The sequence below is a fragment of the Bos taurus genome, chromosome 21, assembly GCF_002263795.3.
Source record: "Bos taurus isolate L1 Dominette 01449 registration number 42190680 breed Hereford chromosome 21, ARS-UCD2.0, whole genome shotgun sequence".
In the NCBI taxonomy this organism is placed as follows: domain Eukaryota; kingdom Metazoa; phylum Chordata; class Mammalia; order Artiodactyla; family Bovidae; genus Bos; species Bos taurus.
This window is the reverse complement of record NC_037348.1, coordinates 21,735,099-21,761,661: the sequence shown is the minus strand read 5'-3', so window position 1 is coordinate 21,761,661 and position 26,563 is coordinate 21,735,099. Positions and strand designations below refer to the sequence as shown.

The following is a 26,563-nucleotide window of genomic DNA, read 5'->3' as shown; positions in this document are numbered from 1 at the left end:
AGTCCTAATCTTTTGAGCAGGTAACCTCACAGCTGCAAATTTGTCCTAAGGTAATAATTTTAATTTTTTAAAATACTTATTTAGTTTTGGCTGCACCAGGTCTTATTGTGGTTCCTGGGCTCAGTAGTTGCCCTGTGGCACGTGGGATCTTATTTTCCCAACCAGGGATCGAACCTGAGTCCTCTGCACTGCAGGGAAGATTTTTAACCCCTGGACCACCAGGCACGTCCCGAGGTAATAATTTTAAAAGAAGACAAATGTGGAATTCATAGAGATGTTCACTAGTGTGGTTTAGTATGCTGCAAAATTATAAACCCAGATGTCCAGTAAAAGTACAAGCGAGGAACGCATGGGTCTTGTTCGTTAATTGCCAACTCAGAGAGGGAGTTGTGATTAACGCACGGTACCACCAGGAGGCAGCACTCCTTTGCCCAAGGAGCGTAACTGCATCAAGTGAAGGATACCTACACCAGAGCTGAGAGGGGGCCGGAAAACGCACTCCACCCTTCGGTTGGTGAAATGGAGGAGGACTGTTTCTGCTATTGGTAGTTCAGGTGCTGACATCTAGGAAGAGTCAGAAAACATCAAGTCACGCGTCCGTCCTCGCGGCTCCGCGGCGCGCGGTCGTCCGGGGTCCGGGCTGCGGCTGCGCACTGCGGACCCTCTGCCGGCGCCGGGGGTCACGGCGCAGACCGCACCGGAAGCGCCCGGACCGGCCGGCGGGAGCCGAGCGAGGGCCGCGCGTGGCCCGACTGGCCGGGCTCGGCGGGGCGCTCCACAGGCGGCGGCGGCGGCGGCGGCGGCGGTGCCGGTGCGCGCAGGCGGGGCCGGGGCGGCGCGGGGGCGCGGCGAGGCTGTCCCCGCCCCGCACGCCGCTCGGCCCGGCAGCCGTGAGAGGGGAAGCCCGGCGCTCCGGCAGTCGGGCCCCTCTGGGAACGACCGGAGGGCAGACGCCCGCCTTCGCCTGCGTCGCTACTTCCGCGCGGGTCGCCGGCCCCGGGGGTGTGAGGGCACGCAACGCGGCCGGCGGGGCCCAGGGCGGCGCGGAGGCCCGCCGCGGACGGTAACGCGCTGGGCGGGCGCGGACGGGGCTCCCGCGGCGGCCCCGGCCGAGGTCGGCCGTGGGCGTCAGGAGCGCATACGGTGGTGGTGCTTCGGGGTCGGAGGTGGCTCCGGCCCCCTCACCGGACAGTGGCCCTTGCGGTCCTGCGCCCGGCCGAGGCTCGGAGCGCCGCGGGCTGGGAGGGCCGGGAGAGGGCTGCGGGCAGCAGGCGGGCGGGCTGGCCAGTGGCCGAAGACCCGGCGGCAGGTACCGGCCCCCCTCGGTGATCCCACTTTCTCTTCCCAGCTCTCCACCTCCTGTGCCCTGGACCCAGCCTACCAGGGCTAAAAATATTGCCCGGAGGCTCCTGAGCGGAATCAGATCGTGCTAAGTAGGGCACAACGCTGCCGAGGCGACAGAGCGTCTCAGCCCCAGGGTTGGAAGAAGGCTCTGGAGCGGCCGCTCCCGCCCCCGCTTGCCCGGCGGCTAGGCGGCTAGAGGTCTCTCTCAGCCCCGCAGGCAAGTGCGGGCCACGGGCGGTGGTGGAGGGCGCTGATACTCTTAAGTTGCCCCCACAGCCCCGCAGCTGTGCCTGGCGTCTCCCCACCCAGGGGATCTTCGACATCCATCACCGCGGGCTTACAGACCCTAAATGGTCTGTAAGCAGAGGCTGAAAGTTGCCCACTGTGGGAATTAGAACAGAGAGAGGACTTTGTAAGAAACATAAGCCGTGGCTGCTGCTGTTTTTTTTGTTTTGTTTTGTTTTTTTTAATTCATTCTGTATTCCTGAATAAGAGGAACTGTGCCAGGAAGTGTTTTTGGTGAGTACCAGTCTGATCCAAGCAGGCAGGGAGAAAGGCTTTCTTGTTAGTCTCTTGGAGCTTTGGCTGTATCCTTTAAATCAAAATAGACACCAGTTTATTCCTCTGAAATTAGAGACTCATGGCCAGGGAGCCTGGACACCTGCCTCCTTTCACTGGCTGTGTCTTTCTTGTAGGCAAGCTCTGTGGGCGGCTGGTTATAACAAGAAGTCGTATGGGTAGCTCAGGAGTCACAGCTGGAAAGTTTTGTGATCCGGTTGTTTTTTAATGGCATCCACGTGGGAGAGAGTGTCACGTCCACCCTAGGGACAGAGCTGCTACCATGACCAGGCAGGACTGCCCTCAAATGTGCTTAGTCTTACTAGTGCTTTCTGTGTCTCAGCCAGGAGCATACAATCCAGGTTGGGTCCATAGCCAGTGTTAGGATTCCGTGCTTAAGAGTTTTCTTTTCTTTTTTTAAATGTATATCTCCCATATTTAAACAATTTTTTAATTGAAGGATAATTGTTTTATTAGAGTCTTGTTGATTTCTGTCATAACAGGAATTGCTCAGTCTCTAAGTTGTGTCTGACTCTTTGCGACCCTGTGGACTGCAGCAGGGCAGGCTTCCCTGTCCTTCACTGTTTCCAGGAGTTTGCTCAAACTCGTGTCCGTTCAGTCAGTGAATCAACAGGAGTTAGCCAAAGTATACATATGTCACCTCCCTCTTGAACCTCCCTTCCAGCTGCCTCCCCATGCCACCCTGCCAGGTTGTCACAGAGCACGAGAAGCTTTTGTTTCTTTGGAGTCAGGCAAATTGGTGTCCCGCAGGAGCAGGAACTCATTGGGACATTTGGTGGAAAGACCACCACGGGATTTTTGCTTGCCGGAGCTACATCTGCTGTCCCTCCAGCCAGGTGTGTGTGGAGGCCAGTATGAAGCTGAAAAAGCAGGTGACAGTGTGTGGGGCTGCTATCTTCTGCGTGGCTGTCTTCTCGCTCTACCTCATGTTGGACCGAGTACAACATGATCCTGCTCGACACCAGAACGGTGGGAACTTCCCCCGGGTGAGTCAGTCCTGGCTGCTAACTTCTGCCTGCATAAATTATCCAGGATCAGGTTATTGCTCCAGCTGGAGAGTCATGGCAGCCCAGGTCAACAGGCAGATTTTCTAGAAAGCTGTAGGCAATGATGGCAAAAAAGAAAGGAGAGAGGAAAAAATGGCCCTGGGTACTGCTGCTCTGTCCACCTGAATTGGCAGACATTGCTCGTGGATTGCAGCTTTCCCTCCCACTAAGCCCCGGTGCAGTCCTTGTCAGCAAATGGTGCTCCAGGTAGGCAACATGATTGTCAAGAATAGGCATGGGAGGTGAAATCCTTGCCATCCATAAGCTAGAGAGTGAGGATACTCCCAGCCCAAGTGGGCTGCAGCCCTCAGTAGTGATTCAAACCACACCCGTTACCTTCTGGCCCTTTAGGCTCCTGGTCCTGCCTTCGATTTGGGAAGGAAGGATCATAGTCAGGCTTCAGGTGGTGAGCCGCATGCAGTGATCCTCCTTGTGACATAGGGAGCTGGGGGTGACTGCTTTCTGCTTTTTTGGGGGCAGAGTCAGATATCTGTGCTACAGAACCGCATTGAACAGCTGGAACAGCTGTTGGAGGAGAACCATGAGATCATCAGCCACATCAAAGACTCTGTGCTGGAGCTGACGGCCAACGTGGAGGGCCCACCTGCCCTGCTGCCCTACTATGTGGCCAACGGCTCCTGGGTGGTGCCACCAGAGCCCCGGCCCAGCTTCTTCTCCATCTCCCCTCAAGACTGCCAGTTTGCTTTGGGGGGCCGCGGCCCGAAGCCAGAGCTGCAGGTAAGAAGAGTCAGAGCCGGCAGGGACCCCCGGTGGCCGTGGCCAGGGCACTGAGCTGCTCTCCTCCTGCCTGGCAGATGCTGACTATATCAGAGGAGTTGCCATTTGACAACGTGGATGGCGGCGTGTGGAAGCAAGGCTTCGACATTTCCTACAGCCCACACGACTGGGACTCCGAGGACCTGCAGGTGTTCGTGGTCCCCCACTCTCACAACGACCCAGGTGAGTGAGTGCCCAGTGCACCCCAGGAGCCAAGGAGAGAGCTTTCTGTCTTTTTTTAAATGTATTTGTGTGGCTGCGCTGGGTCTTGGTTGCCAGGTGAGCTTTTCTCTAGGTGTGGCAAGTGTGGGCTACCGTCCAGTTGTGGTGTGAGGGCTTCTCGTGGTGGTGGCTTCTCTTGTTGCAGGGCACAGGAGGCTCTAGGGCATTTGGGCTCAGTAGTTGCCCTCCTGGGCTCTAGAGCGCAGGCTCAGTAGCTGTGGTGCATGGGCTTAGTTGTCCCGAGGCATGTGGGATCATCCTGGACCAGAGAGCGAACCCATCTCTCCTGCATTGGCAGGCAGATTCTTTACCACTGAGACACCAGAGAAGCCCTGTTTATTTTCTTTTTTTAATTGGAATACAGTTGATTTACAATGTTCTGTTAGTTTCAGGGGTACCGCAAAGTGAATCATTTATACATATGTATACTCTTTCATAGATTCTTTTCTTTTATAGGTCATTTCAGAGTATTGCATTCCCTATGCTATACAGTAGGTCCTAGTTAGCTATCTATTTTATGTATATAGTAGTGTGTTTATGTCAATCCCAGTCTCCCAATTTATTCCTCTTCCCTCTTTCTTCTGGTAACCGTAAGTTTGTTTTATATGCCTGTGGGTCTGTTTTCTAAATAAATTCATTTGTACCATTTTTTTTAGATTCCATATATAAGCAGTATCATATACTTGTTTTTCTCAGTCTGACTTAACTTCACTCAGTATCATGATCTCTAGGTCCATCCAAGTTGCCGCAAATGGTATTTCTTCCATTCCTGTCTTATGGCTGAGTAATATTCCATTGTTTGTATACACCACATCCTCTTTATGCACTCCTCTGTTGATGGGCATTTAGGTTGCGTCCATGTCTTGGTTAATGTAAACAGTGCTGCAGTGAACACTGGGGTGTATGTATCTTTTCGAATTCTGGTTTTCTCCAAGTATATGCTCAGGAGTGGGATTGCTGAATCATACAACCTATATTTAGGTTTTTTTAAGGAACCTCCATACTGTTCTCCATAATGGTTGTATGAGTTTACATTTCCACCAGCAGTGTAGAAGGGCTCCCTTTTCTCCACACCCTGTCTAGCATTTGTAGACTTTTTGATGATGGGAATTCTGACTGGTGTGAGGTGATAACCTCATTGTAGTTTTTATTTGCATTTCTTTACTAGTTAATAGTGTTGAGTATTTTTTCACATGCTTTTTGGCTGTCTGTATATCTTTGGAGAAATGTCTATTTAGATTTTCTGCCCCTTTTTTTATTGGGTTGTTTATTTTTTTGATACTGAGCTGCATGAGTTGTTTATTTTGGAGATTAATCCCTTGTTGGTTGATTTATTTGCAAATATTTTCTTCTGTTGGTGTCTTTTTGTTTTGTGTATAGTTTCCTTTACTGTGCAGAAGCCTTTAAGTTTAATTAGGCCCCATTTGCTTATTTTTGTTTTGCTTTTATTTTCATTACTCTAAGAGGTGGATCAAAAAAGATGTGATTTATGTCAGGGAGTGTTCTGCCTACATTTTCCTCTAAAAGTTGTATATAGTATCTGGTCTTAGGTTTAGATCTTTAATCCGTTTTGAGTTTGTTTTGTGTATGGCGTTAGGTAATGTTCTGATTTCATTCTTTTACATGTAGCTGTCCACTTTTCCCAGCACCACTTACTGAAGAGACTGTCTAGTCTCCATTGTATATTCTTACCCCCTTTGTCATAGGTTAGGTGACCGTAGGCGTGTGGGTTTATCTGTGGGCTTTCTATCCTACTCTGTTGATTTCTGGGTTTGTGCTCATACCATACTGTTTTGATTACGGTAGCTTTGTAGTGTAGTCTGAAGTCAGGGGACCTGATTGCTCCAGTCCCATTTTTCTTTCTCAAGGTTGCTTTGGCTTGGGTGGGCCTTCTGGTGGCAAAGGTAAGGGAGGGACAGTTGGAGAAGATGGTGGCATCCTCAGGGGACCCTTTGTTGGCTCCCGCAGGCTGGCTCAAGACCTTTGACAAGTACTACACAGAACAGACCCAGCACATCCTCAACAACATGGTGTCTAAGCTGCAGGAGGACCCCCGGCGGCGCTTCATCTGGGCAGAAGTCTCCTTCTTCGCCAAGTGGTGGGACAACATCAGTGCCCAAAAGAGAGCAGCAGTCCGAAGGCCAGTGCCCACTGGGGAGGCAGGAGGGCCCTCTGGGTCCTAGGATGGGTGTGAAGTCCTTTTCTGGAGCTGTGGGTGCCAGGGAGAGGCAAGAGGAGACGGCAGAGATGAGGTGTGGTGGTAGAGGGGCCAGGGACAAGGTGGCAGGAACGGATTTCAGGGTCACTAGTATTAGGAAGAAAGCTGAGCGCCGAAGAATTGATGCTTTTGAACTGTGGTGTTGGAGAAGACTCTTGAGAGTCCCTCGGACTGCAAGGAGATCCAACCAGTCCATTCTAAAGGAGATTGGTCCTGGGTGTTCTTTGGAAGGAATGATTTTAAAGCTGAAACTCCAGTAATTTGGCCACCTCATGCAAAGAATTGACTCATTGGAAAAGACTGATGCTGGGAGGGATTGGGGGCAGGAGGAGAAGGGGATGACAGAGGATGAGACGGCTGGATGGCATTACCGGCTCAATGGACGTGAGTTTGGGTGAACTCTGAGAGTTGGTGATGGACAGGGAGACCTGACGTGCTGCAATTCATGGGGTCGCAAAGAGTCAGACACGACTGAGCGACTGAACTGAACTGAACTGAGTATTAGGAAAAGTCACAGTAGTGTGAGCACAGGGGAGAGAAAATGGAGGGCCTGGCCCTGGAAATGCAGACCGAGTCCAGGGATGAACAGAGCCAGAATGGCTGGAGGTTGGCTGGAGGTTGGCTGGAGGGAAAGGAGGGCACATGTCTATTCTCGTGGTTGGTCCTGGGTTCAGGTAAGCTGGCTCAGGGAGCCCAGTGCACACAGGTCCCCTCCTTGGTTGGCAGGACTGAGCAGAGGGTCTCTACCCTAGGCTGAGTGTGTGCTCTTAACTCCAGGCTGGTGGGAAATGGGCAGCTGGAGATTGCAACAGGAGGCTGGGTGATGCCGGATGAGGCCAACTCCCATTATTTTGCGTTGATTGACCAGCTCATCGAGGGCCACCAGTGGCTGGAGAAGAACCTGGGTGAGTCCAGGCTCAGGAGCCGGAGTCTGCCCCTGTCACTGGGCCAGAGGACAGCAGTGGGGCTCTAAGGCCTGGGGTGGGCAGAGGGTGCTTCCTTTCAAGGCTGATTGCACCAGCATGGTTGCAGGGCGATGGCAGGAGGGGCTGTGGGGCCGAGGACCCAGTGGCCAGGCCCTGGGGCGTTCAGGCTCTGACTTCTGTGCCCCTGCCCAGGTGCAACCCCGCGCTCAGGCTGGGCGGTGGACCCCTTTGGATACAGCCCCACCATGCCTTACCTGCTGCGCCGTGCCAACCTGACCAGCATGCTCATTCAGAGGGTACACTACGCCATCAAGAAGCACTTTGCCGCCAGCCACAGCCTGGAGTTCATGTGGAGGCAGACCTGGGGTAAGGCCAGGTAGGGTAGAGGGGGTCGCAGTGGTAGTTCTCCCAGGGGAAGGGCAGGGGTTTGAGAAATAAGACCCACCAGTCCTTCAGAGCACTGGTGTAGACCATCAGAAGTGCTCGCCTTCAGGTTAGGTAGGGGATTGCATTGATATCTCTGGCCGCTGTGGAGCCTATCTGTCCCCCGGAGGAGCCATGGGCTCCCCTGCCCTCCTTGGTCCTGACCCTGGCCAGCATATCCTCGCAGCCTTGAATGTACTTCCTGCCTTTAGCTGGAGTAGTTACCTCCCCCGCCGGCTTCCCTGAGCCCAGCTCCACGACCTGACTCTTTGGCGTGTCTTCTGTAGACTCGGACGCCAGCACAGACATCTTCTGCCACATGATGCCTTTCTACAGCTACGATGTCCCCCATACGTGTGGCCCGGATCCAAAGATCTGCTGCCAGTTCGATTTCAAGCGCTTGCCTGGTGGGCGGATCAGCTGCCCTTGGAAGGTGCCGCCCCGGGCTATCACGGAGGCCAATGTGGCCGAGAGGTACTTGCTCCCTGCCCTGGACTGGGTGTGGTGGTGCTGTTCTCCCTGTGCAGACATGTATGGGCTGTGCTGCAAGGCAGGCTTCAGGTTCCACATTCATAAAATGGGGGCAGGGTCTGTTGGTGAATTCAGGCCCACAGCCCTTGCAGTGACAATTCTTTTAGTACTTTTTCCTGAAAAACCAGAGTGGCTGTAAGGTACCACCTTTTCCAGAAGGGTTTTATTTTCCCAAATGAGCGTGTTTTCCAGTGTCCTCATAAACTAATGCTGGAGCCAGTGGACTGCCTCAGAAGCAAATGATTCTCAGATTAGTGCAGCGCCTTCCAACCTTCAGCCTGCTGTGCCTTCGTTAAGCTCAGGCCTCCTGCCTTGGCTTGAAGTCAGCCAGGTTCCTCAGGCTCTGTGCACCTGGAATCTCATTCAGATGCACATTCTGTCCTGCCCCACAGAAAACAGACCCCTTTGAGAAAATCCTTGGGGACCCCTAAAAATGTTGCTGAAATGGCTTCCCTAGGAAAAGGTGGGTTAAGAGAGAGCTAAACAATGATTCAGCCAGAACTGGACTGGCCTTAAGAATGTAACCAGTTGAACTGGTTTTTGTGTTGCAACACTCCAGTTTCCATGACGTCCAAGAGGTGAAACATGTGACCAAAAGCAAAAGAAAGTAGTCTTTTGTTTCTAGAATCCAAAAATCTAAATGCTGCTTCCAAGTAAAACCCTTGGGCTTTTAAGGCACACTTTTTCTTGGAGCAGCAGCTGTGATCTAAGGCTAGGCAAGGTTTACAGAGCAAGTCATGGGAGATAGCCTCATTTTCTCCTTTAACAGGCTTACAGGGCTGATAAATTAGGGGAAGGTGGTATTTGAGGAGTTCTTCCTTGAGAACAAGATGGCAAAGAACAAACTGGACCAAGTACATTAGTGGCTGGTTGAAGTGTGACACCCGTGACATGCCACTCACCAGACTTGTCTAAAAAGAGCGGTGTTAATGCAACAGGGCTGTTTTGCTATTGATTATATTAGTGATTGGGATGAGAAAGAAAATGACACGTTTATATATAGTTACTACTATGTGCCAGGCACTGTTCTAAGTGTTTAACAAATATCAATTCAGTTCATTTTAAATCTCACAGTACTGTGATAGTGGGCACTGATGATAGGCAGTTTCCTCATTTGATGGAAACTGAGGCCCAGGAGAGGTTCAGTGAGTTGCCCGAGGTTGCACAGCTGGCGTTGGTGTCATCCGGCCCCCGGGTCTGGGCTCTTCACTCTGGGGCTGTGCCGCATCACTGACTGGTGACAAAGTAAATCTGGAGTGTCAGATCCCAGAAGATCTCAAGAGGTTGAAATGTGGGCTGAATCCAACCAGATAAGACTTCTGTTAACATTAGATATAACTGTAAGGTTCTACCCTTAGCGTCCGTAAACAGGATAGGAAAGTTCAGGATGAGAAAAGGTCTTGCTGGGCCACATGCACAGAAAACATGATCCCTAACGTCAGCACGGTGGGGTGAGCGTGGGGGCTGCTGCTGGGCCACATGCACAGAAAACATGATCCCTAACGTCAGCACGGTGGGGTGAGCGTGGGGGCTGCCAAACACGCCTGTGTGAACATACGGCCACTCTGGCCATACCGGGAGTGTGGCCTGCCTTCCCCTGGACGTGCGTGGTCAGTGCCGGGCCCTGCACTCCGGGTTCCTGGATGATGGGCTACTCAGAGACCTGCTGGTGAGTGGATTCCCAGCTGCTCTGTAGGAAGTAGAGAGATGAAAGAGTGGGGATGGAAGAGCAGGGACTGCAGAGCCTGATGAGGAAGCCCAGGGGAACCCTCGCACATCTTGATTGTCTGAAGGACCGACATGGGCATGGAGAATTGACTTGTTCTGTGCAGCGTCCAGGGCAGAACTGGAGCCAGGGAACTGAAGCCCTGCCTCTGGAAGAACTCTCTAGTTGCCCAGAGAACCCCAGGCTCCCTGGGGCTGGGTTTCCCACCCACGAGCCGAGTGAGTCCGTGACGGGTGTATGAGGGGGCGCCTCTCGGGCGGGCGCCTCTCGGGCTGGCTTCCCTCAGGATCCGGGTGAGGCTCCGCATGAGCCGGTTCCCCTCCCCACCTGCAGGGCAGGCCTGCTCCTGGACCAGTACAGGAAGAAGTCCCGGCTCTTCCGGAGCAATGTGCTCCTGGTGCCGCTGGGCGATGACTTCCGCTACGACAAGCCCCAGGAGTGGGACGCCCAGTTCTTCAACTACCAGCGGCTCTTTGACTTCCTCAACAGCAAGCCTGACCTCCACGTGCAGGTGTGAAGGGACACTGAGCTGGGGAGGGGGCCTTGGCGGGGCTGCAGCCCAGCCCTTCCTGTGAGGTCTCCTGCTCCCCAATACCACTCCAGAGCAGGGGCACATTCGCAATTCTTGGGTGTGTTTTTCCTTTTTTGTCACAATTCTTTCCCAAGCTCCCCAGCTTCTGTGAGGTCCAGGCCAGGTCCAGGGACTGCCCTCTGCATAGACCAGATTGCTCCCCCTCACCCCCAGCTGTGGCACGGGGAGCCAGAATTCCCAATAGACTCTGGAGCTGATGGAAGGGGGTTTTGGGGTCCCCACAGGCCCAGTTTGGCACCCTCTCCGACTATTTTGACGCTCTATACAAGAGGACAGGGGTGGAGCCGGGGGCCCGGCCTCCAGGTTTCCCTGTGCTGAGCGGGGATTTCTTCTCCTACGCGGACCGGGAGGACCACTACTGGACAGGCTATTACACTTCACGGCCTTTCTACAAGAACCTGGACCGCGTCCTGGAAGCACACCTGCGGTGAGACGCCGCTTCCAGGCTGGAGGGAGAAGGGTTCAAGGAGGGGCTGGATTGGCTGAGCAGGGACGCGAAGGGCATGGAGACCAGGACACAGAGAAGGGGAGGAAGGAAGAGGCGTGGGGCTTGCAGAGCGAGGGTGGGCCCAGGCGAGCTGTGTGGCATGAGGCCAACTTGTCTGTCTGGGCAGGGGCGCAGAGATCCTGTACAGCCTGGCTGTGGCTCACGCCCGCCGCGCTGGACTGGCCAGCCAGTTCCCGCTCTCGAACTTCGCCCTTCTGACGGACGCTCGGCGCACACTGGGGCTCTTCCAGCACCACGACGCCATCACAGGCACGGCCAAGGAGGCCGTTGTGGTGGACTATGGGGTCAGGTGGGAGTCCCCTCCTCTTCCCCATCCACTCTGTGCCGCTGCCCACCATCCCCAATATGAGGATGCACCGGGTGGTCCGTGGGCTGGCCTGCTGGGGGCTCACCCTGCTGGCTGGGGGACAGTCTCTCGGTGGTCACCTCTCCCCTGGTCCCTCTCCTGCCCATCCTCCCAGGCTTCTGCGCTCCCTTGTCAGCCTGAAGCAGGTCATCATGAATGCAGCTCACTACCTGGTGCTGGGGGACAAGAAGACCTACCACTTTGACCCAGAGGTGCCCTTCCTGCAGATGGTGAGCCCCGCTCCTGCGTCTGCCCGAGGGGACCTCTGGTGTGCGGCCTGGGCCGAGAGCTGTGGTGCAAGGGCCTGGCTCTTCTTTTCCCTCCCTGTCCTGGGGTGAAGGATCCCTGCCCAGCACAGCCGCTGGTCCCCATCAGGACAGGTTGGGGCCTGGGGAGGCAAGTCTCTGAGTCAGGTTGAGCCATGCGATGGTTCTCCCCTCCCCCTGACTTAATTCCAGGATGACACCCGCTTAAATCACGACGCCCTTCCAGAGCGCACAGTGATCCAGCTGGAATCTTCACCCAGGTGAGCCTGGCTCTCCACCCCTCCCAGCTGCCGCCGCACTCTGAGGGATTCCTGGCCTGGCCGTGTTCCTGCTCCTGTTTCCCCAGAGCAGGGGCCTCCTGGGTGAGCCTGCCTTCTGCTCACAGGTATGTGGTGCTGTTCAACCCATTGGAGCAGGAGCGGCTCAGCGTGGTGTCCCTGCTGGTGAGCTCACCCCGGGTGCGTGTGCTTTCGGAGGAGGGTCAGCCCCTGGCCGTGCAGGTCAGCGCGCACTGGAGCTCTGCCACCGACATGGTCCCTGACGTCTATCAGGTGAGGGGGGCTCGGCATGTGGGGCCCCGCCACAGCCCTCTCTGCTGATCCTCGGCCTCTCCCCGGGGCCTCAGGCTGTCTCTTAACACTGGCTTCCCAACTTCCTGCTCGCAGCCTTCTTACTCCCCATGTTGGGGGCTGGCGTCTTGAGGAGAGGAGTTGCCTGGAGTTTGGTCACTCCTGGGGTTTGGGTCTGTCCTTGAAAGGAAGGTGACGTTTGCTGTAGTGTGACAGTAGGAAGGACACAGTTACGTTGTCCCATTATTCATTCATTCAGCAGATTTTTCTTGAAATCTTACGTGTGGTTACCATTTTGTGATTTTCTGAGTATCATTGGAGACTCATGAAAGTCTTGATGAGGTGCAAGTCGCCTCACCTGCCCTTTGAGAGGTGACAAAGGCCCCCGCAGTGGGTGCAGGATTTGCTTGGGCTCTTAGGCCAGAACCTCAGTCCCGTGTCCGAGGCCATCAGCCCTCCCGTGCCCACAGGTATCTGTGCCTGTCCGCCTGCCAGCGCTGGGTCTTGGCGTGCTGCAGCTGCAGCAGGGCCTGGACGGGCCCCGCACGCTGCCCTCCTCCGTGCGCGTCTACCTACACGGGCGGCCGCTGTCTGTCAGCAGGAATGAGGCATTCCCTCTCCGTGTCATTGACTCGGGCACCAGTGACTTCGCCCTCAGCAACCGCTACATGCAGGTCTGGTTCTCAGGCCTTACCGGGCTCCTCAAGGTAAAGGGCCAGGGGCTGGGCGCTGGAGCGGGTCACGCGAGCTGCCTCCGGCCCGTGAGCACTGCCACCTGGCTGGCGGTGGACCTGGGAGGGGGCAGTGCCAGCCCCGAGCCAACAGCACAGGGAAGCAGCGCTGGGCTCCTTGGGGAGGTTCGTCCGTGCCCTCCCAGGGGGCAGGCCTGATGTGCTGGTGTGGGGCCAGGGGTCAGGGCTGTGTTTCTTGGCAGAGTGTCCGAAGGGTGGATGAGGAGCAGGAACAGCGGGTGGACATGGAGTTCCTCGTCTATGGCACCCGCTCGTCCAAAGATAAGAGTGGAGCCTACCTCTTTCTGCCTGACGGCGAGGCCAAGGTACCCTGAGGACACCCCACAAACCCCAGGGGGCCCTGGGAGGCTTCACGAGCCAGGGCACCTCACCCACTGCCCCCATGGGGGCGGGGGTCCGAGGAGCGCCACCCGGGGCTCGGGCCTGGCTCGGCCGGGGTCTCAGCCCAGAGCCTGCTGGCCACAAGTCCTGCTGCTTGACGCCGGCCGGCTCCTCCCTGTTTTGCTCTCGTGCCGGGGATTCAGCTGCCCCCTGCTCTTTCCTCAGCCCTACGTCCCCAGGGACCCACCCGTGCTGCGCGTCACAGAAGGCCCTTTCTTCTCAGAGGTGGTTGCCTGCTACGAGCACGTTCACCAGGTGGTCCGGCTGTATAACCTGCCGGGTGAGCCCCACAGACGGGGAGCATGGGGAGGAAGGTGTGGCTCCACGGGCTGTGACGCGCTCTTGCTCCTGCCCGCTCTCTGTGTCTGTTCGCACATTTGTCCCCAGAAAGCACGTTGTTTAGCTTTCTTGGAGTAGAGCTTGGCCGCAAGTGCTGGGACTCGCCTGGGGCACCCTCTCTGGCTGTGGCTCACTCCTCTCAGCCTCTCTCTCTGTCCTGCACCCAGGGGTGGAGGGGCTGTCCCTGGATGTGTCGTCCTTGGTGGACATCCGCGACTACGTCAACAAGGAGCTGGCCCTGCGCATTCGCACGGACATCAACAGCCAGGGCATCTTCTTCACGGACCTCAACGGCTTTCAGGTGACACCTCAGGCCTGGGGCCCAGAGACCCCGCGGAGCACAGAGCTTGACAGTGTTTAATGGCTGCATCACAGGCCCTGGCGGGCGATCTGCTCTGATAGAGAAGGAGGAATCCGAGCATGGTGGGGGCCCAAAGGGGGCCAGAACGCCCCTGATCGGCTGGCCTCGCCCGCAGGTGCAGCCCCGACGGTATCTGAAGAAGCTGCCCCTGCAGGCCAACTTCTACCCCATGCCTGTCATGGCCTACCTCCAGGACGCCCAGAACCGCCTCACGCTGCACACGGCCCAGGCCCTGGGCGTCTCCAGCCTCCACGATGGTGAGTGGAGCAGGCGCTGTGTGTGTGGTGGGAGAGGTGCAGAGGGCAAGCTTGAGAAGCCCGTCCCTGCCCCCGAGGCCTGTCCCCTCGTGGGCCTCTCCCTCTCCCTGTCAGCCACAGGCCCAGTGGGGGATGACAGGAAGGCAGTTGCCTGCTGTCGCCCCCTCTCCCCGCTGCCGGCAGCTGTTGGGGTGACGGGAGGGGGTGGCCTGTTGGATCCCCTCCAGAAGCAGCAGGCACTGAGGGGGATCGTCAGCTGAAGTGGGTGTGCGCCTTCTCCTGGGAGGGCCAGGGTAGGTACAGCCGGAACAGTGTCTTCAGGGTTAGGATGAATTATTCAGCAGAAGAGAAGAATGTGTCCTGTCTTTCTGCTAGCCGTCATTAAAAGACAATGACCAAAAAGAGAGAAGGGTGGTCTCGAGAATCAGAAGGAGGACTGAGAGGACCGACCTGGAGCCGGCAACCCGGGCAGCGCAGGCGGCTCCTGTGTCCTGGGGTGAAGCGAACAGTCGGCACTTGGGGCCTTCCAAGGCCGTCAGGCTGGCCACCTTTGGGCTGGAACGTTTGGCAGGGCTGAGCCAAGGGGGCTGAGCCAGGGATGCCCGATCCAGGCTCTGCGGGGCCTGCCTTGAGCACGGTGGGGACCTGGCGCCCTGCTGGAAGGCCTGTGCTGCTGCTGCCCCTTTGCCCACGGTCACCCGGGTTGTAAGACTCCTCACTCAGCCGAGTGTCCCGCCTCAGTGCCCCTGCCCTTTTGGAAAACGGTGCGCTCACAGTGGCGGTTTTACATGCAAGGGATCTGTTTTAGGATTGGGGGTGTCTTTCTGTGGTTGCTCAGGGTAAAAACCAAGGAGGCACAGAAGTTAGGAAGGGGATACCGGAGGACAAGTAGAGCTCTGTATGGGCTCCCCTCAAGAGAGTCTTGAAAAAAAAGGTGCTGGAAAAAAATCCTCGTTCCCACATACGTACGCTTTGAGCCCTTCCCCCAGGCATATTTTTAAAGGAAAGGAGAGGTGGTCGATCACCTGCTGTTTGACTGTCCTCTCGCTCCCTCCTTTGACGGATGTGGTGGACAGAGTTGGGTCTGTCCTGCGTAGAACCACGGTGGGAAGCATGTATTCTAGTCACAACAAAATCTGCCCAACCTGACAAAGCCTGGCCTGGGGCAGGGTCTCTGCAGCAGCTTCCCCTGGCGGTTGATAGGGTTTTGTGGTTGCTGCTTACTTTGTTGTATGTAGGCAGCCCAGAGACGGGTCCTTGCCTGGGCACCCAGACTGGCCCCACTCCTGAGCCACGGAACACACACGGGCAGCGAGCCGCCAGGGTCACAGCCCTTCCCTCGGCCCCTTCCAGCTCCCAGTTTCTTGGCTGCTTTGTTCCCTGAATGACTCGCCTTCCAGCCAGGCTTTCTCCTTGGGCCTTGGGTGGGCTGCTTCCAGAGGCTGGCATCTGCTTGGGGTCGAGGGAGGTAGGCTGGGGGCTCACAGTGAACTCCCCTAGGCCAGCTAGAGGTGATCTTGGACCGGAGACTGATGCAGGACGACAACCGGGGCCTCGGCCAAGGGCTCAAGGACAACAAGAGAACCTGCAACCACTTCCGCCTCCTGTTAGAACGGCGAACCCCAGGCAGGGAGGTGAGTTCTGGGCCTCCCCCTGGGACCCAGGTCAGGCTAGGCCCGTGGGTGGCTCTGGGTTCCAGCCCCAGCCTGGGAGCCTCCTCGAGGCACGCAGATGTAGCCAGAGTAGGGTCTGATCCCAGGTCGGCGGGAAGTGAGTCTGACGCTCTGCTGCTCCATCTCACGCAGCCTGGCACCTCCCTCTCCATAGCTCCCTGTCGTCTGTGCCTCCTCGTGCTCATCTCTCACCTTCCCACCCGCCCCTGTGTCCTCTTCCCCTCTTTGTTGCTGCCCCAATCATCTCACGGCTTTCTTTGCCCCCACCAGCCTGGCTTTTTCTCCAAACTGGCAGCCATGTTTAGGGGCTTGATCTTTCACAGCAGCAGGAACAGGAACCGAGAGGTAAGGGCCAGTGATGCGGTGTCACACTAGCCTTAGTGATGTGTAGCTGGAGTTGGAATCCCTGGTGGCAGAGCCTGCTGCCCAATCCCCCATCTGGGGCTTGGTCACTCACTCGTCAAATAGCTGCTGGGCTCTCGCTGTGCTGTGAGGGCTGAGAGGGCAGCAAATGCATACAATACTGACTCTGCACTCTAGGAATTGACTCGTGAGTAGGGGTGGGGGATGAGCTGTGTGTGTGCATATTAAAAGTAGAAAATGGGTATGTCCCCGGGTCCTGAGGAATGAGAGAACATAGTGGAATCCAGGACAGCTTCCTGGAGGAGGTGTCATCCATGAGCATCTCTGATGAGTGGGGGGTCCACCCTACACATTTGAACCAAGGCACAGGGTGGGAGGCAAGAAAGAATGTGAAGGGTAAGAGCTGTGAATTCACTCAGTTGGATCAGAGCCACCTGTCCGGTGTGACAGCCACTAGCCATGTGCGGCCATTTAAATGTATTCAAAACCAAATATAATAGCAGGTTCAGTTCTTCATTCAGACTAGTCATATTCCAAGGGGTACCTGCTGTGCTAGTGCAGATGTAGCATATTTCCATGACTGCAAAAAGTTCTAGTGGCCAGTGTGGGCTGCCATGGAGGGTGGTTTGGGGCAGACAAAACAGGCCTGGAGTGCCTGGTGAAGGCTTTGGACTTCCTCCTGGAGGCCAGTAGGCACCTGAGCTGAAGGAATGCTATTCGGACTCTGCTCGAGGCGTATCACTCCCGCAGTGGGGGCCCGGGTGGGTCTTCAGGGTGGCTGCTTCGAGGCTGTTGACGCAGGAAGCAGTGTCGTTGGCTTGAACTGAGCCCTGGGAGGGAGGAACCTGGAGGTGGCTGTGAGGGCCCTGCCGAGGGGTAGTGGAGGTCGTGTCTGAGGGAAGGGTGAGATTTGGACAACAGGAAAGAGACACTAAGAACATGAATTTAGAAAGCTGAGCTCAGGCCTGTGAGTGTGACGTCCCCGTCAGCTGACCAAGGAGTGGGGACCGCTGGGTTCAAGCATCAGGGTGGGTGGAGCTTGAAACTGGGGTCGCCCCAGAGGCCTTCTGCATCAGAGGCCCAGCCTCCATGGTGAAGTGTCCATCTGTCTGTCTTCCCTTCTCCTCTCTACTCTGAGAATCTCCATGGTAGGAGACATTGCTGATGGGAGCATGAGGAAGCAAAAAGCCCCCAGAGTTAGAGGTGCGGTGGCCTAGTGAGGTCACGCGTCCTAAGCTGCGTGAGGCAGGAAGCGACTGTGCTTGAAGGGTTCTGGAGTCAGGCACCCCATGTACCCAGACACGTCAGGGACGCTCTCTGCAAAGGAGCATCCTTCCCCTCCCCCGGTGCCGCGTCCTCAGCCAGACCTTGGCCCGTCCTGCAGGTCCGCGAGGCCGCCTCTGCAAGCTTCCCGTCCCTCCTCAGCCACCTGACCTCCATGTACCTGAACACCCCTGTGCTCGCCCTGCCCGTGGCCAGGAGGCAGGCCCCTGGCCCCGCTCTGCGCTCTTTTCACCCTCTGGCCTCCTCACTGCCCTGTGACTTCCACCTGCTCAACCTGCGGACGCTCCAGGCCGAGGTGAGTGTCCGGTTCAGCGCTGGATCTTCTGAGTGGACCTTGCCTCTCATCCAGACTCCTCTCCATCCAACCCTGCCTTCCTGGCAGAGGTGCTGCCCCACCTGTGAGCCCTGCAGAGACCCCTCCCCACCCCCACACCCATGCCCCCACACCCACACACATGCGCACACACATGCACTGCCCCGTGTGTCTGTCACCAGGAGGATGGCTTGCCCTCGGCAGAAACCGCGCTCCTCTTACACCGCAAGGGTTTTGACTGTGGCCTTGAGGCCAAGAACTTGGGTTTCAACTGCACCACCAGCCAAGGCAAGGTGAGCAGGGCCCTGGTGTGGGAAGGGAGCAGAGGGCAGGGAAACAGCACCAGGCACAACGGGCAGAGAGCTCGTTGAGGCAGGCAGCTAGTGGGGAAGTGGGCAGGGTTAACGCTGGGACTTCATGGAGAGAAGGGGGAGAAGCTGGTGACGTGTTTTCAAAGCCTCTGAGGCCTGGCAGGGGCAGTTCCAGACGTGGTGTCCAGGTAGACAGCTTTGGTTCCATGTGTATGAACCTGCGTTCAGCAAACAGAAACACCAGGAGTTAAAAACCAAAAGCCATCGTACTCTAGTCATTGTTTAAGCCAGCAAAGACTAGCACTGATCAATGCATCTGCATGCTGGTGCCAGTGACTGAGAGGTAAATCAAGACATGGTCCCTGCTGGGATTCCCCTGGCAGTCCAGTAGTTAGGTCTCAGCACTTTCCCTCCTGTGGGCCAGGTTCAACCCCTGGTTGGGAAACTAAGATCCTGCAAAGCCTCGCATGGTATGGGAAGAAAAAGAAAAGATAAAGTCCTTGTCGTCAGAGACCACACAGCTCAGTGCAGCAGTTCCCACCCTGAGGTCCACAGGGGTTCCAGGGTTCCGCAGACTGAGTGCACGTGTAGGCACTTGCTGTGTGTGGAGGGGCCCATGCTGAAGTGAGGGTCACACAGGTCACGCAGAGGGAGAGCAGCAGCACGTGGCGGGTCAGCTCCCAGCACTGCCCTGCGCCTTCTCCCTCCCCACAGGTGGCCCTGGGCAGCCTCTTCCACGGCCTGGACGTGGTTTTCCTGCAGCCAACCTCCTTGACCCTGCTGTACCCTCTGGCCTCGCCCTCCAATAGCACTGACGTCTACGTGGAGCCCATGGAGATCACCACCTTTCGCCTCCGCTTGGGCTAGGTCTCCTTGTGGCCTGAAGGGAAATTTCATCCATGGAGACTGACCTCCTCACATGAGATCGGGTTGGACAAGCCACACCCGGTATCCTGTCCCGATCTACCTCTCAGAACCACGACAGACTGGGCTCTGCCCTCATTTTCCCTTTATTGTTGCTTCTGTGCAGGGGGGCAGCCCGCAGGCCCAGTGTTGGGTGGATAGGTAGGGCAGCGCCGCTGAAATGCAGCGGTAAAGGCCCTTGCTCAGAGGGGCCAGTGCCGGCCTCTGCTTTGGGGGGGTGTGTGTCCACTTCACGGGGCACCGGCTCAGGCACCCACCTTCTCCCCCAAATGGGATGGAAGAGAAGCAGGGGAGGCTGAGTGGGCCAGAGTCTGGCATCAGGCTCACGGTGGCCAGCAGCTGACTCTAGGGGAGTCCCGTAGTTGTGTAAGGACACATGTCCTGATGTGACGAGCAGGAGCGGAGCGACACCAGGAGGAGGGGCTGGGGACCAAGGGGTAGCCGTCGGGTGGAGGAGTAGAAGGAATGGCTGTTTGTGTGACGGCTCCTTTCTGAAGTGCTCCCTGAGCCGCACACCCTGGCCAGGGGCTGCCGTGTGGCAGGAAGGACTCATGACTGTCATGGCTGCAGGGCATAAGACACTTCAGGTACCAAAACCCCCATCTCAGACTGGGCACTTGGTCTGCGTGTTGATTTGTGGGGTGAGGGAGGGGCCACTCCGCTTGACTCCTCTTTGGTTCCTGCATGCTGTCTACCACTCTCCCCAGGAGCCACTTCCTATCACAGGGGCGTTTGATCCAGCACATTTCCTTTCCCTGGAAAGAAAGTGAAGCTTCCAACTTGAGAAGGCTTTCAACATCATCCTTGCAGGCCTGAAGCTTCTCCATCACATCCTTCTACAGAAGTCTTTGCGGGGAACTAGGAAGACATAGACTAAATTAGGAAGCACCGTGGCTGCTTGTCAGCTTTCATTGCAGCTTCGATTATTAGAGAAAAATTTATCATAGTCTCTACAGATGCTGAAACAATATTTGGTAAAATTTAAAATCTATCCCTTATTAAACAATATTTGGTAAAATTTAAAATCCATCCCTTGTTAAACTCTTAGTAAGTTAAAGATTAGGAAGAAACATCCTAACCTAGATAAAGGGTGTCTCCATCTGAAACCCACAGTCAGTGGCATTCTAAAGACCCAACCACCACAGACATTCCCAGTGAAGTCAGAGATTCGCCAAGGCCATGCAGTTCCTTAGCCGTGTTCCGGCACTACTAACCCCTGCAGTGTGGCAGATAGGAGCGGGGAGCAAAAAGTTCCAAAGTAGCCATCCAATACAATCCGAGAGGATCAGCTCAAGGCCTTAATAGAGCGTTCTGTATGTCGACTCAAACGACGCACGTTACATTTCTGTAAAGATTCTGGTTTTCTGCAGATCATCCCATAAATTCGATGCATTCCAGTGAGATTAGATACTTTTTGGAATTTGACAGGTTCCAAAATTGTCAACATCTGTTGGATCATAGAAAAAGCAAGAGAATTCCAGAAAAACATCTGCTTCATTGACTACACTAAAACCTTTGACTGCGTGGATCACAACAAACTGTGGAAAATTCTTAAAGAGATGGGAATACCAGACCACCTTACCTGCCTCCTAAGAAACCTGTATGAAGGTCAAGAAACAACAGTTAGAACCAGACATGGAACAATGGACTGGTTTAAAAATGGGTATATATTGTCCCTGCTTATTTAACTTATATACAGAATACATCATGCAAAATGCCGGGCTGGATGGAGCACAAGCTGGAATCAAGATTTCTGGGAGAAATGTCAGTAACCTCAGATATGCAGATGACACCACCCTTATGGCAGAAAGGGAAGAGGAACTAAAGAGCCTCTTGACAAAGGTGAAAGAGGAGAGTGAAAAAGCTGGCTTAAAACTCAGCATTCAAAAAACTAAGATCATGGCATCCAGCCCCATTGCTTCATGGGAAATAGATGGGGAAACAATGCAAACAGTGACAGACTTTATTTTCTTGGGCTCCAAAATCACTGTGGATGGTGACTGCAGCCATGAAATTAAAAGATGCTTGCTTCTTGGAAAGAAAAGCTATGACAAACCTAGTCAGCGTATTAAAAAGCAGAGATATTACTTTGCTGACAAAGGTCTGTATAGTCAAAGCTATGGTTTTTCCAGCAGTCATTTATGAATTGTGAGAGTTGGACCATAAAGAAGGCTAAGCGCTGAAGAATTGATGCTTTTGAACTGTGATATTGGAGAAAACTCTTGAGAGTTCCTTGGACAGCAGGGAGATCAAACCAGTCAATCCTAAAGGAAATCAAACCTTGAATATTCTTTGGAAGGACTGATGCTGAAGCTCCAATACTTTGGCCACCTGATGCAAAGAGCTGATTCATTGGAAAAGACCCTAATGCTAGGAAAGATTGAAGGCAGGAGAAGGGGATGACAGAGGTTGAGATGGTTGACTGGTATCACTGACTCAATGGACATGAGTTTGAGCAAGCTCTGGGAGATGGTGAAGGACAGGGAAGCTGACATGCTGCAGTCCATGGGGTCGCAAAGAGTCGGATATGACTTAGCGACTGAACGACAACAGCATTCATTTGGAAGAGTAAATGTGTGAGACTACTAAAAATTCTGAATGATCAGAGGGTGGCTGGGGCAGTGGTGCTGGGTAAAAGGCACTAGATTTCCCCGGGGGGCTCTGGGGTAGGATCAGACCGCTGGAACCAAAGGGAGAGCCCAGCATCAGACCCAGGTGTAAGGGACTCAGTACAGGATAGAGGAGTATTTTAAGTGGGGAAAAAAAGATGGGTTATTTAATACAGACTACAATAACTGCCTATCTGTTAAAACAGGAGCTCTCTACCTCACAGTTTACACAAAAAGTAGCACCAGAGGGAAAAAACAAAAAATTGAACTCCAGAATTACTGAGGAAAATATAGGATATTTTTATATTCCAGTGTGGAAAGGTCTTTTCTGAACAGAAAACTTGAAAGCTATAATAAGGGAAAAGATAAACAGATTTTACCACCAAAAATACGTGTAAAGTTTGTTTATGATGGAAACCACCAAGTTAAAACACAAATGACTGGGAGAAAATATTTGCAGCACTTCAAAACTTGGTGTGTACGATCACTTCGGGAGAATAACTTGCTTTGAGCTCCTTAGAGCAAGTCATGGGGCCTACTAAGCAGTGACCAGCTGAGTTTTTCTGGGTCACCCAGGGTCATTGCTGCCCGGCCAGGCCACGTGGCATCCTGTGTCACAGTGAAAGAATGAAGATTATCAGAGAATGTGACACATTCTGTGTCACACAAAGAATGAAGTGCTGAGCAGAGTGCCTGGTACATTTAATACAGTGAAGTCGCTCAGTCGTGTCCAACTCTTTGCGACCCCATGGACTGTGGCCCACCAGGCTCCTCCATCCATGGGATTTTCCAGGCAAGAGTACTGGAGTGGGGTGCCATTTCCTTCTCCAGGAGATTTTCCCAACCAAGGGATTGAACCTGGGTCTCCTGCATTGTAGGCAGACACTTTACTGTCTGAGTCACCAGGGAAGTGCTCAGTAAATATGAGCTACAATCATGTTCATTAAGGATGCTAAGCAATTACATTATAGCTGGTGTCATTTACTAGTATAACTTGTAATCCGGTTTTAAGGGAGAACCTGTGAACCCCCTAGGAAATTAGTAAAATAAAGGCTATTCTCTTTGGAGGTATTAGATATGCAAAGAGGTTATTCATCTGCCAGGGACTGAAGTGTTCATTCCTACATGCTGGCCTCTTAGAACCCCATAAGGCAGCGTTGCTCAAGGTGTGGTCCACAATCCCCAGAATTACTTGTTGAAAATCCAGCTGCCCGGCCTGTGCTGGCGGGGCTGCTCCTTCAGCCGGCACACTGGAGGGGCATCTCTACAGCAGAGCCACGGGTCCCTGAGACTGACTTGTGACAAGAACAAGAAACAAAACCCTCCCTCAGCGCACAGGAGGAGAAACAGATTCCTTGGCACAGCCTGTTGAACCAATCTCTGGGAGGAGGGACCAAAGAATCCACACTTACAACAAGCTCCCAGGTGAGTCTGCTGCACTTATAACTTGAAAAAGGGCCTGCTCTTTTAAGGCTAGCAGTAACCCTTTCCCATGGAGCTCTGGCCCTGAGGCCTCACAATTCTGAGGGTTACATCAAAACCAGAACCAGATCCCTAATGTATACTTGAGGAAGTGTTTGCAGTTCAGGAAGGTGGATTACTTGTGCTTGATTGAAATTTTTTTAATATACTTTTCAGCTTCCATTTCTTAAAGGATACTAAATTTTACACATACTTTGATCCCATTTGTTTAAAGTATTACCGCTGTATGGACTCATAATTGTACCATCTTTGTTCTGACAGATTTCCCTTTATGGTATGTGGTAGAAAAAAATGATGCCTCTTTTGCCCTTTGTAGTAGAATGCACATTTCCAGTTCAGAAATAGTTAAAATATGTATGTAAGTAATCCAGTTTATAAAATGTGATGTTCAGAATACAACAGCCTTGTTAGAAACCATGGGATTAAGAGTTGGTCTCTTTCCTAGGTTAGATTAATACCTGGACTTTGCTGGTGGTCCAGTGGTTAAAACTTGTGCTTCCACTGCAAGGGGTCCAGGTTTGATCCCTGGTCAGGGAGCCAAGATCCTGTGTGCCATGTAGCACGACAGGAAAAAAGATCAGTGCCTGGAATTATGAATGTAAGGGCATTAACCCATAAATCATACTCTGGAATTGGAAAGAACTTGGAGATCATTGTGTCAATATAATTTGATAACCTAATGTTTAACTTCTAATTAATATTTCTCAGTGTTTTATTTTTTTAAAAATTAACCAGGGACCTTAGGAGTAAGGGAGAATTTGGGAGGAAACAGAGCCCCGGGGGCAGATACCATTTACCCATGAGCCTGCTTTCAATGCAGGATCCTCTGTTAAGGAATACGGGATTTCTCTTCAATTACAAACATGTATGATGTCCCAGAAAGGCATGTAGAGCTCATTTAGTCCAACCCTCTCATTTTACAAATAAGCTGAGCCCCACAGAAGTTACATGAACTCCCCCATGCCAGTGGCAGAGCCAATTCAGTGTTCTTTCCAGTATACAATATCAATGCCAGGCTGTTACACGAATCTATTTTCAGTTAAATAAAACACATTAAAAAAAAAAAAACAGAGCCAGGACATGAGAGAAACAACTTCAATCACCGGGAATGGATAGGATTCTATTCCTCTCTAACTCTCTACCCATGGAGAACCATTCTGTTTCCAGGAAGAAAGGAGGACTAATGTGGCCAGCTGGAACCATGACGAGAACAGCTGACTTACTGGGTCCCTCCTGCACAGGGTGGGCAGGCCACACTGCACTCTGATTCGGCTTGCCTAGGGGATGAGTTTAACCTGTGTGGAGAGAGTGACATCCTTACCCTGAAATTCACCTGCATACCACACTGTCTGTCACCGTGTTTAACTAATGATGCCCATGCACTCAGGAAGGAAATCATAGTGTGAGTGGTAGGAATGAGGCTTCCCATCCCAAAGAGATCTTTGAACTAAATTTTTGCTTTTCCCTAACAAAAAAATGTGTACAAAGAACAAACACTGCAAGGAGCAATTCTCACAGGAAAAAAACATGATAGAGGACAGACTAGATCCTTCTTCACACCAAGCCTCAATTTTACTTAGGGTCAGAGGGAAATTGATCGTAACAGTTGCCAGGACCAAGTGATTCTGCAAAGAGTGTCCATCCATTTTTGGCTCCTGATTTAGACCTTGCTAGTGGAGAACAAACTTGAACTGAAAGAACTCTGAAATTAGGTAGAGTAGGTACAGGAAACAGTGACAGACTTTATTTTCCTGGGCTCCAATATCACTGTGGATGGTGACTGCAGTCATGAAATTAAAAGGTGCTCTTTGGAAGAAAAGCTATGACAAACCTAGACAGCATATTAAAAAGCAGAGACATTACTTGGCCAACCAAGGTTCATATACTTAAAGCTATGGTTTTTTCAGTAGTCATGTACGAATGTGAGAGTTGGACCATAAAGAAGGCTGAGCGCCAAAGAATTGATGCTTTTCAACAGTGGTGTTGGAGAAGATTCTTGAGAGTCCCTTGGACTGCAAGGAGATAAAACCAGTCAATCCTAAAGGAAATCAATCCTGAATATTCATTGGATTGATGTTGAAGCTGAAGCTCCAATACTTTCGCCACCTCATGCAAAAAGCTTACTCATTGAAAAAGACCCTGATGCTGGGAAAGATTGAGAGGAGGAGGAGAAGGGGACGACAGAGGAGGAGATGGATGGCATCACCAGCTCAATGGACATGAGTTTGAGCAAGCTCCGGGAGATGGTGAAGGACAGGGAAGCCTGGCACGCTGCAGTCCGTGGGGTTGCAAAGGCATCTGAGACTAAGCGACTGAACAACAACGAGGCACAGGAAGCCTATGTGGGGGTAGGAATGAGGCTTCCTTGGCATTTGGAACACGACAGGGTTGAAGATGGAAGCAATAGCATTCAGCATGGAGGCCTGAGAGGCTCACTGATGGAGGAAAGACAGGTTTCCTTTGTCAGAATGCCTGGGGATGTGCATTCAAACTGAATGAGTAGACACTTGTCCTGCTGCCCCCTCAACTAGTGCCTCAGATTGCTAAATATTAAAAATGTAAAAGCATAGTCATACTCAAAAGGCAATCTTCTTTGACTAAGAATGGAGAGAACAGCTACAGCCATGAACAGAAGATGAGGCCATGCAGATCCAGAGAAATGGAGTCCAGTTAAGGACAGATCCTTGGAGGGGCCAGGAATCTCTGTTGACCTAATTCCAGGCTAGAAGTAAAATTGTTTTTTGTTTTGGCTATGCTGCAAGGCTTATGGGATTTTTAGTTCCCCAACCAGGCATTCAACCCAGGCGCTTGGCAATGAGAGCACAGAGTCTTAACCACTGGACTGCGTGGAAGGTCCCCAGACACATTCCTAGCCCAGCAAAAGCCAAAGTAAGCATACAAGTATGTCATGAAGCTCTCTATCATCAAAGATTTAAGGTAGTGATGTATTAACATTAATTTCCTGATGTCGATGGTTGTACTTTGGTTTCTATAGACTATTTTTGCTTGCCTTGGGTGTTTGTTGCTGCTCGAAGGCTTTCTCTAGTTGTGGCAAGCAGGGGCTACTGTTCGTTGTAGTGTGCAGGCTTCTCATTGTGGGGGCTTACGGAGCACAGGCTCTAGGCGTGCGCAGGCTTCAGTAGCTGCAACGTGTGAGCTCAGTGGTTGCAGTGTGCAGGCCCTAGGGCGTGGGGATAGTAGTTGCACCACACCTTGTGGAGTCTTCCTGGACCATGGATCGAACACTTGTACCCTGCCTTGACAGGCAGACTCTTCACCACTGAGCCACCAGGGAAGTCCTAGCATGGTTGGAGTTAACCTCAAATTGTGGTCAATCTTGTTTGGTTAAAAAAGGCCCACGGTGGCAAAAAGAGGGATTCTGGTCTTGATCTTGACACTACTCCTCTGTTTAATCATTAACAGGTCTTCTCACCTCTCTGA

General features: G+C 53.3%; 1 protein-coding gene across 9 annotated transcripts; it reads left to right on the top strand.

Moving 5' to 3' along the window:
• Positions 1-917: 917 nt before the first annotated feature.
• Positions 918-26,563, top strand: MAN2A2 (mannosidase alpha class 2A member 2). 9 transcript variants are annotated; one of them, XM_059879074.1, is made up of 25 exons: positions 918-1,063; positions 1,349-1,561; positions 2,760-2,909; positions 3,450-3,707; positions 3,785-3,929; positions 5,937-6,108; positions 6,964-7,091; positions 7,305-7,478; positions 7,823-8,009; positions 10,126-10,303; positions 10,609-10,811; positions 10,999-11,181; positions 11,354-11,468; positions 11,697-11,764; positions 11,890-12,055; positions 12,544-12,780; positions 13,008-13,130; positions 13,372-13,486; positions 13,713-13,846; positions 14,022-14,163; positions 15,664-15,797; positions 16,107-16,181; positions 17,584-17,778; positions 17,979-18,089; positions 18,822-26,563. In XM_059879074.1, exons 3-25 carry the CDS (start codon positions 2,778-2,780, stop codon positions 18,972-18,974), a joined length of 3,528 nt encoding a protein of 1,175 aa, XP_059735057.1. In that variant the 5' UTR covers positions 918-1,063; positions 1,349-1,561; positions 2,760-2,777; the 3' UTR covers positions 18,975-26,563. The 9 variants fall into 9 exon arrangements, with proteins under 9 accessions (XP_059735057.1, XP_059735056.1, XP_059735060.1 ...); XM_059879073.1 differs by having other exon boundaries at positions 2,756-2,909; XM_059879077.1 differs by having other exon boundaries at positions 1,349-1,863.